The sequence below is a fragment of the Copadichromis virginalis genome, linkage group LG6 (assembly GCF_057382275.1).
Source record: "Copadichromis virginalis isolate Kocher_CV1m ecotype Utaka linkage group LG6, C_Virginalis_male_GT1.1, whole genome shotgun sequence".
In the NCBI taxonomy this organism is placed as follows: domain Eukaryota; kingdom Metazoa; phylum Chordata; class Actinopteri; order Cichliformes; family Cichlidae; genus Copadichromis; species Copadichromis virginalis.
In genome coordinates this window covers 34,505,733-34,515,061 of record NC_140623.1, presented here as the reverse complement: position 1 = coordinate 34,515,061, position 9,329 = coordinate 34,505,733, and the positions used below count along the sequence as shown (strand labels likewise).

The following is a 9,329-nucleotide window of genomic DNA, read 5'->3' as shown; positions in this document are numbered from 1 at the left end:
TCCCACCGGCAGGGGGCGGTGTTCCCGGCTCCCGCCCGGTTTCTTTTTTAACTTCCGCTTCCGGTTGTATCTGGTGCTATGAGCTTTGTTTTGAATAAACGTCTTCTCGTCAGCTGATTGAAAACAGGATGGCGGAAGAGCAGGACGCCGGTGTTTCTTCTCGGACTCAAAGGAAAGCTTTGAGTAAGGCTAAAATACTACAGCGGGAGAGCGAGAGGGAGGTCTTCAGACTGGTGAGAGGGGGAAAACATGCACATTTACAGCTAGCAGGCTAGACTAGCTCATGTTTGCTGTGTCCATTGTGAGGCTTACCCGGTCCCTCTGTCCTCCTCCCGCAGGTCGGGCGGGTCCTGAAAAAACCGGAGTCTCAGCGGTCAGAGGAGGAGGCCGCTGCTCTGCTGCTGCACAGAGACACTGTGGAGGAGCTCTGCAAGAGACAAGTCCGCAGAAATGTGCTCAAGAGGAAGCAGGAAGAGGTGAGACTCCGGCCCAGAGAGGCTGGCCTGCTAAGTTGGTTTGTCAGCTAGTGGGACAACTTCAGAACAGACGTGGAGGCAGCAGGTTTCTGGGTTGATTGTGTGAAGACTCAGAGAGGTTGAATGGTAGTCGCTCTTTGTGCACAAACTGTAGTAAATACAAAAGGACTAAAACCATTCTGGTAAATGCACTGGTACTCATATAGTGCTGTTCTGCTCTAAGTGGGCACTAAAAGCTTCATTTGCCCAATCACACACATTAATTTCTTACACCTAAGCACCTTTTTACACTTTTCACACATACACTCACACTCTGATGGATGCAGCAGGCTCAATTCGAGCTTCAGTACCCATGGATAAGTCAAAATGCAGACTGGAGGAGCCAGAGATTGAACCATTGGCCTCCTGAGCTACCACTCGGGTCCTCATGGACTGCTCATGGAGGAGCAGTATGAGGGCTCAACATCTACCCATGTGTGCGTGTGTTAACTCAATAAGAGTTAACACACGCACACATACACCCAGAAGCAGTATCTCTCAAAGAGCCCAGAAAAAATGTTAGCAGCTATTTTTGTTGGTTTGTAATCCTAGACGTAGCCAAAGTATGAACTGAGGAGCTGCACCAAACGTGGTTTAACTCTTTCCCCCTTAAAGACGACATTTGACAAGATCCTCTGTACCCTTAATGACATGTATTGACACCGCAGTACCAATATACTCTGGTTTGAGTTTGACAACCACTAGAATAGTTTATGAAGGTCAGCTGCATAGGTAGAGTCCACCCTCACCCATTTCTGATGAAAACCCAGTCATTTTGTTCTATAAGCAGGTCTGAAATATGGTAAAAACCACTTCGTTCAGAAAAGAGCTTCAAGGGTTATTCCTAGTAGGCTAAAGCAAGGTAGAAGGTAGAAAACTTCCTCTCTTAGAAGTATTTGTGGTGATTAAAAAAAGTTTCATTAAAGATCATGGTTGGGTGAAAGAGTCCTCCTGCTGTTGTGACGGCGTCTAGCTCTCTCTGCTGTGAGAGGGCAGCGAGGCTTCAGAGTGAAACGTACAGTAGTTTACTGCATGATTTTAAAAAATAAAACTGCTTCTTTTGCTTGGACTTCCTCCCTTCAGTGATCATTTTACATTATTTTGTCATGGTTTAAAAAAATCAGATGCAAACCATCGTCACCGTCACTCCCTGACCCACTCTCCAGGCAAACAGTCTATTTCTGATTATTTTTGAAGCTCTAATGGTCTTCAGTACAGCTCTGATGTCTTTTTCAGGTATTTGATGGTGTTGATGAGCTGAAAAATAAAGTCAGGCAGCTCGCTGTGGCAGTCAAACAAGCCAGTCACCTGGTGGTTTACACCGGAGCCGGTATCAGCACGGTATCTTAAACTCTTCCTCTTCATTTTCGCCTTACTTTTCTTTTTTAAACTTTCACAAAACTGACGTCGTCTGTAATTTCAGGCAGCTTCTATCCCTGACTACAGGGGCCCTAACGGGGTATGGACGCAGCTACAGAAGGGTCGGGTCATTAGGTGAGATACAGAGTCTTTACTGTGGTATGAAATATATGTATTACTCTCCCCTAGTGTGTTCTGTTTGATTTATCTCTGCGTTTCTTTACAAACAGCTCGTCAGACCTGAGTAAAGCGGAGCCGACGCTCACGCACATGTGCATTAAGATGCTTCATAAGGAAAAGCTGGTATGTCACACCAAAGTCCAAAAACATATTTGAATTTCCATTTAAATGAGTGATTAGAGATTTGTAACTTCAGTTTCAATGGTTACTGCGACATAAAAACAGCATCTAAAGACTCATCCGTTAAATCCAATAATTTAAAAAAAAAAAAAAAGCTTCAAGTTAAAAACGTTATTTACTTTTTCCAGTTATTCTGACTTATTCCAGTCATTCCGACAGAAGCTTCAAAATAACTTCCAGGATGTTCCAAAAATGACAACTTATTCTAGAAGGATTTTACTAAGGTTAGCCAAGAAAAACAATAGCTACATTTACCAGAATTTTACTATGATAACAAGCAGATGTGACACACACACCTGAAACATAATTGGCTATTTGTGTTTCCTGGTCTGGCATTGATAAGGACAGGACAGCGTCCATTTTTAGCGTTACAGAATATTACCTCAGTTTACCCAGGTGCTGCGTCTCCTCCTTGTAGCATCTCTGCTCGCATCACATTTAAAGGCAGTGCTTCATGTTCTGTCTTTGTTTGCTCTGTGTAAAGGTTAAGCACGTTGTGTCTCAGAACTGCGATGGACTCCACCTGCGTAGCGGTCTGCCCAGACACGCCCTCTCTGAACTCCATGGAAACATGTTTATTGAGGTAAGAACCACGCATCCTCAGTTCTTAGACTTTGTAGAAAGCCTGGAAAGAATTTGCTGTGATGTTTCTAAAAACAGCATCTAAGCCTAATCCCCTACAGATCCAGACGTGTTTGTTTCGCATCAAAAAATATTTCTCAGGTGCATCACGTCTTAAAAGCGCTGGAGGTTAATCTTGCCTTTCAAGAGCCATCACACACGCTGCTTAAATTGCTGCTCGACTCTCCACATAGGCCCGTTTAATGTCATTTGTGTGCTCCCATCACTGGCTGCCTCGTCATTTAGTGTCTGTGCAGTCCTGACCAAATATTTTTATGCAAATGGCAGGGATTTGCATGAGAATATTACAAGAGCTCAGGCTAAGTGATTAACTGTTAGAGGTGATCCAGACATTAAGTAAATATGTTTTTTAAAAGGATTGCAGACCAATGTGAGAGGGGCCAAAATTGCTGTGAGATGTCATTGTGATGTTATTGAGAAAGATATGACAAACTAATCCCGATCCAGATATCTTTCCTGGATGCAGGGATTTGATTCATTCATGGTGTGGAGGGAATTTTCAGCCTCAGGCAAAGTTATGCAGTCTCTGACTGCTCTTATCCTTTAAAATTTCCAGGCTTGGGATTAGTAAAGGTCTCTGAATTGAGTAATTGAATAAAGAAATTTGAAATGTAGAAGTGAATTGCATCAGCAGTGTAAAGCATGCATGGATGAGTGAACACTAAAAGTTGAAAGAGTAGAAGAAGCCCTAACATTAGATGTGTGTACAGCAGGATTAAATGTAAAACATGAATTGATAAACATTACAATACATTTCTTACTGGCCTCAAACTCTTTATTCAGAGAGTTTAAACTGCTCTGAAACGCTGGGTTTCCCTTCTGTCGGTAGGTGTGCACGTCCTGCTCCCCGGTCAGGGAGTACGTGCGTTTATTTGATGTGACCGAGCGGACGTCGCTACACCGCCATGGGACGGGACGGAAGTGCAGCCACTGTGGCGCCGAACTGAGAGACACCATAGTGCACTTCGGGGAACGTGGGACCCTCGAGCAGCCTCTCAACTGGAGGGGAGCAACAGAAGCTGCCAAGATGGCGGATGTTATACTCTGTTTAGGCTCCAGTCTGAAGGTAGGATTTATAAAGCTGTCGGAGTCTGTAAATGTAATCTGGGTTAGGTTGCATACACTGTACAGTTTTATACCAGTTAAACAGCATGTGCCCTCAAGAACAGACATCGAGTTTGCGTAAAACTGAGCAGTCCAAACAAGATTTGAGCCCACAGTAAAGTGACGATAAACCCTAAGGCCTGATTTGGACTTCTGCAGGGAATCTTTGAAGAGCCTGCGACGTAACCTACGTATGCTGTGCCAGCCAATAGAAACAAATGAAATGCTGGGTCTATTTTCCCTACTGGGTCTCCACTTTTTGTTGTGGTTAGTTTTTGCTAGACCACATACAAAAACTGTGGTGAGAAAAGAGGGATTGATGGTAGTGAACAGATCACAGTAGTTGCGAGCTGCATTGTTACATTTCTAGAGAGCTGCATCGTCAGGTTACACTGTAGGGTTTCACGGGGGTTTGCGGTAATGGTAAAATGGTTCGTATATAGCGCTTTTCTACTCTAGCACAGTACTCAAAGTGCTTTACACAACTTGTCTCATTTAGCCATTCACACCCATTCGCACAAGCACTTTTGTCTAAGCTTTTTCTCTGTAAGTGCTTTCTGTCTAACATTCACACACATTCATACTCTGATGGATGCCTCTTGCCAAACGATACTTGGCATGCAGACTAGAGCAGAGCTGCGGTGTAGATTTCCCCAGTAACTCAGTCATGTGCACCTTTAGTGTCTCCTGGTTATTAATGATCCTGGAGCATTCAAAAGGTCACAGCCTCTGTTGTTATTCAGTTAGTAGTTTTTTTAAAATCATATTATGATGCAAAGAAGGGTTCCCACACTCCCACACAACTTAAATCTGGGACTCTCCACCATTTGACCCTAGAACTGAAGAAGCTTCTCGGATTAGAGGTGAAATGTCTTCCAGCAACTTAAAGAAGTCCAGACGCTTTTCTTTCCAAGCTCCTTAGACAAAGGGTTCCCCTTGTCCTGCCAACTCAGTTTTCTTTTATTTCACTTGCAGGGATTTTTTTTTTTTTTTTTTTTTTTACTTTATCCAACAGCTCTCATTAGCAGTTGTATTTCAGGTAAATGCAGAGAAAAAGTATGAAGAACTTATCAGTTACTACTGCGAGTTAATTTATAACTACATTTGAGTTGTAATAATGGCAATATTGACTTCATTTTTAACAACACAGTACTTTAATTGTACTGTTTACATGGACAGCTAACTCCTCCTGGTTCTGGTTTTCATGCAGTAGACCAGTATATAAGTTAAAGTTTACCTTAAACCTTATAATATAGTCTAAATATATGTACAATATAAAAAAAAACCAAATATTTTTTGATGTATTTCCATTTGTGAAGAGGGAAAAACCCATTTATTCATTTTACTGTGTGTTACGTTCCCCTGAAAGGGGTCTAGGTGATGAGGGGGAAGTAACAAAATGTGTCCGGGTCAGAAAAAGGAGACAGAGGCAAAATGGTTAAATTAAAGAGTTTTTGCAGAGGGACGTAACACTGTGTGAAAGAAGCAGAAATCAAGTAGTAGGACAGTTAAATTCCAGCTATATGGCTTTATTAACTTTTTAAAGGAACCTCTATTTTGACGAGTGGTTTCCCTTTGTACTGCCTCTTGCTCTTTCAGGTGCTGAAGAAATACACTTCTCTGTGGTGCATGAACAGACCAGCAAGCAAAAGGCCCAAACTCTACATTGTCAACCTTCAGGTACATTTAATTTTTTTCAGTATAGGTGAAAAACATGCAGATAAATAGATGAGATGCGGGTAAAGTTCTGAATGCTCAGTGGTTCATTATGCACTGGCGTTTTTGTTTTAGTGGACACCAAAAGATGATCTGGCTGTGCTGAAAATTCACGGCAAGTGTGACGATGTCATGAGACTCCTCATGGAGGAGCTGAACCTTCAGATTCCTGCATATAACAGGTAGGATGATAACGCCCATCAAACACAGATGATGTAAATAATATTGGCTTATTGATATAAAATCTGTCATTCAGATACAGATGGAAAATTACAAAGAAAACAATTTAGCCGAATTGTTCACTGCCCTGAGTTCTCCTCATTGTTTTTTTTATCAGGGCAGACGATCCCATCTTCACTCTGGCTACACCTCTGCAGCTTGAAGAGGTGCAAAGCCACTCTCGTGAGGTCGTAGCGCCTCCCAATGATCAAAATGACTGCTCAGATGACCCCGAGGAGCAGAAACCCACATCTGTGCAGGGCGGCTGGTTCGGACGAGGGTACGGCAAAGGAAGGCAGAAGAAGAAAAAAGTTGCGTGACTGACAGGACATTGTGAACTTTTTGGTCACTGCCAGCAGTTTATCCCATCAAGAGATTCAAGTTTCAGTCCTGTGATGATGGAAAGTTGGACTTGAAGCTTCTGGGGTGTTGTTTTGTAGGATTGTTTCCTTGCCATTAGGAAAATGGCACACTGCACTGAACTGTCGTGTTGTACAGCGTACACTTTAGAGTGATACCTGGGTTCAGAGCAGGGTTTTGTTAAGCAGCTGCAGTTTGTTATGTTTTTGTGTTCATGGCAGCTAAGCCAGCTGGGTTAGACGGAGCCAAATTTTAGCTCAGTGTGGCTAGGATGTTTTTTTCTTTTCTTTTTTTTTTCTTTTACAAAAACTGACAAGAAAGGTCTTAAAACGTGTCAGAAAATGAGGTCCTGTAGGGGTTTGGTTTGTTTTTTTTGTGAATGGATCACTTTTGACACCATTTCAGGTGTTTTAACCAGACTGGTAACGGGTGCTTCTTAGAGCCTGATTGATATCACCAATATCAGTATCTGCATTTCCCACAAACACAGCCAGCTGATCTGAGTAAAGGTGGGGGGTAAACAAGTAATTCATGGCTTACTGGAACAAAACAGAATTATTTTTAAATATTATCCTAGTAAGTCTTCATAAAAAATGACAAATGTTAGAAAAGTCTTTGTTTTATGTGTCTGAAAGGGGAAATAATATCACCAAATATTGGTGTAGCTCGTATTCCTGCATCGGTTGGGCTCTACAGTGTCTAATTTACGCTCTGCTGGTGTAGTATGACCATGATGTATTAAAACATGGATATCTGAGGGTAGAGTACTTCATAAATACTGTATCATCAGAAGAACATGAGTGGCAGATAACAACAGCAGCTTAAGCAAAAGTCCATTTTGAATTATGCTTTTCTATCTTTTACACATGTACTGATTATAGTAGAATATATTTTTGTAGTGTTTGTTTTTCATATGTTCAAGACTTCCCTTTTTTTAAAAACATGGCATCTTTGTGTTGATGTTTATTTTGAAGGTTTATGTTGGCCGTACTTAATTATTGTGTGCTGCCCTTGACTCTGCTGTAATCCTTCCTCAGGTATGCAGGCTGGTTAGTACAGCCGCTACTGTATTACATTTGTTTACGTTTAAACTTTAGTGTGATATATTTTTTTTATTAATAAAAAAAATGATTTTTGTTTACAGCATAGGAAGGTAAGCTGAGTTTTGAGTTAAATTACTGTTTGCTTAAGTGATTGGAAACAGCAGCCAGAGTCATTGTATCTGTTATTTTATCTCAGGAAGAACCTTTAGTGTCAACAGTCTCATCATGTCTGGTATAGTGTTACACATTATTAAAAAAAGTGCAGGCTGTCTTTGATAAGCTAGTGTCGGCATTCCTAAAACTCAAACCAGTGCTAAACCTGAATGTGAAGCCTCGTTGGTTTTTGCTGTATTTCTTTTCTCTCACACGCAAAGATGTATTTGTGAGAAAATAAATCATGATGCAATGAATTTTCTTTCTGCTACCATTTGTTTGATAAAAATAAAGAAACCATATCTGATTTGGTGCTCTAACTTATCCTATTGCCTTTGTAGGTTGTGTATAATTCTATACAAAATAGGAAATGGGTGCAAACAGAAATGAAAATGCTGTATCTAATCCAAAAACAGTTTGTACAACTCTAATGAGCTTGAAAGTCAATATTTAGTAGGATTACTTTTATTCTTCAGCACAGCCTGAACTCTCTAAGCAAATGCTGATGTGAAGTGGTGTATGACTAATATCTTTATCCCAGTAAAATATGTTTCATGGCGATTTTGGGCAAAATTTTTCTTCCCCCAAAATACTGCTTCAATAACATTGAGGTGCAGGAGGCCAATCCATTCATCGCTGTCAAACACACTGTCAGCAAAAGTGCTCCTGGATAGGAAAACTGTACCTCTCTCCTGAGCTCCTCTGAACATACTGCTGATTGGTTAAATAAAAACAATCGTATTTGGACTCATCACTTCATCAGACCTGTTGCCACTGAAAACCAGCTTTTTCTCCATGTCTCACTTCCTTAAAATGGCTTCTTAATACAATCCCACTTCCACTGAGACCATTTCCACTGATCAATGGCCATGAGTACCATTCACAGAGAGTTGGGGAATGGCTGCAATTGTAAGATGGCGAAAGATGTACCCTTAGTCCCCCTCCTCGATACAGAGATGGTCTTTCCCTTTTCACGTAAATGGACTCCTTGAGTCTGCCCTCAAACCAGCTTTCCTCCCTGTCCAGGATGTTTACATCCTCATCATTGAAAGTGTCCACTGGCCTGTAGGTGTAAATAGACTGCGTCCTGGCCTGACGAGGTGGCTCTTCTGTGTTGTGCCATCCGCTTCGCCAGAGGTCAGGGCCGTGCAGAGAGGTTTAAAGGGGCGGGTGCTCAAAGTTAAAAAGGGGCACATTGAACCAGGCTGAATAACAACAACACACATTCATCAAGAATCTAATATGGGAAGGGCAGGGCTGTGTTGATCTGAGACTGTAGACATTAAAAAGTCCATAGGAGAGATGGTAGCTGATTAAACAAGTGTCATGAGATAATAACAAAATGCAAAGATTGGTGACAGCGCTTGGAACCATAAGGCAACAAAAAACTGTGAGAAATAATTTAGGCTCTGCCTGTGAATCACTCTTTGCTTCTCTTCTTCCTTCCATCCCATCATTTCATATATCACTCTCCACTTGCTATGTGGGAACAAGGCACAACTTGCTATTGCAATAAACTATAATCTAATTATCCACACCTAACAACTCTTCCACTTAATCTATAATAAAATGATGACAGAAAAATGTTATAGCACTGCCTTTAGTAGCCTCACACAGCTCCTGCTGTTTCCTCCTCATGTCCTTACCAGGCTTGTCTGGACAATATTATATCATGAGTAATATATTTTTTTTAAATCCATCTAAATAAAACACACACATGCACGCACACACAGTGACATTTTAGACCTTCTTCAGAATACTGTATATACTATGGGCATCATGGTGCTGATCCAGAATCCTTACATATTTATTACTAGAGCTACAATAATAAAGCAATGAGGAGGGGGAAGTAATAAAT

General features: G+C 41.3%; 1 protein-coding gene across 1 annotated transcript; it reads left to right on the top strand.

Moving 5' to 3' along the window:
* Positions 1 to 25: 25 nt before the first annotated feature.
* Positions 26 to 7,778, top strand: sirt7 (sirtuin 7). The gene is made up of 10 exons (XM_085460090.1): positions 26 to 233; positions 339 to 476; positions 1,752 to 1,856; positions 1,939 to 2,009; positions 2,105 to 2,177; positions 2,719 to 2,817; positions 3,706 to 3,942; positions 5,580 to 5,660; positions 5,772 to 5,878; positions 6,034 to 7,778. The coding sequence occupies exons 1-10, from the start codon at positions 129 to 131 to the stop codon at positions 6,233 to 6,235; spliced, it is 1,218 nt and encodes a 405-aa protein (XP_085316216.1). The 5' UTR covers positions 26 to 128; the 3' UTR covers positions 6,236 to 7,778.
* Positions 7,779 to 9,329: the final 1,551 nt, after the last annotated feature.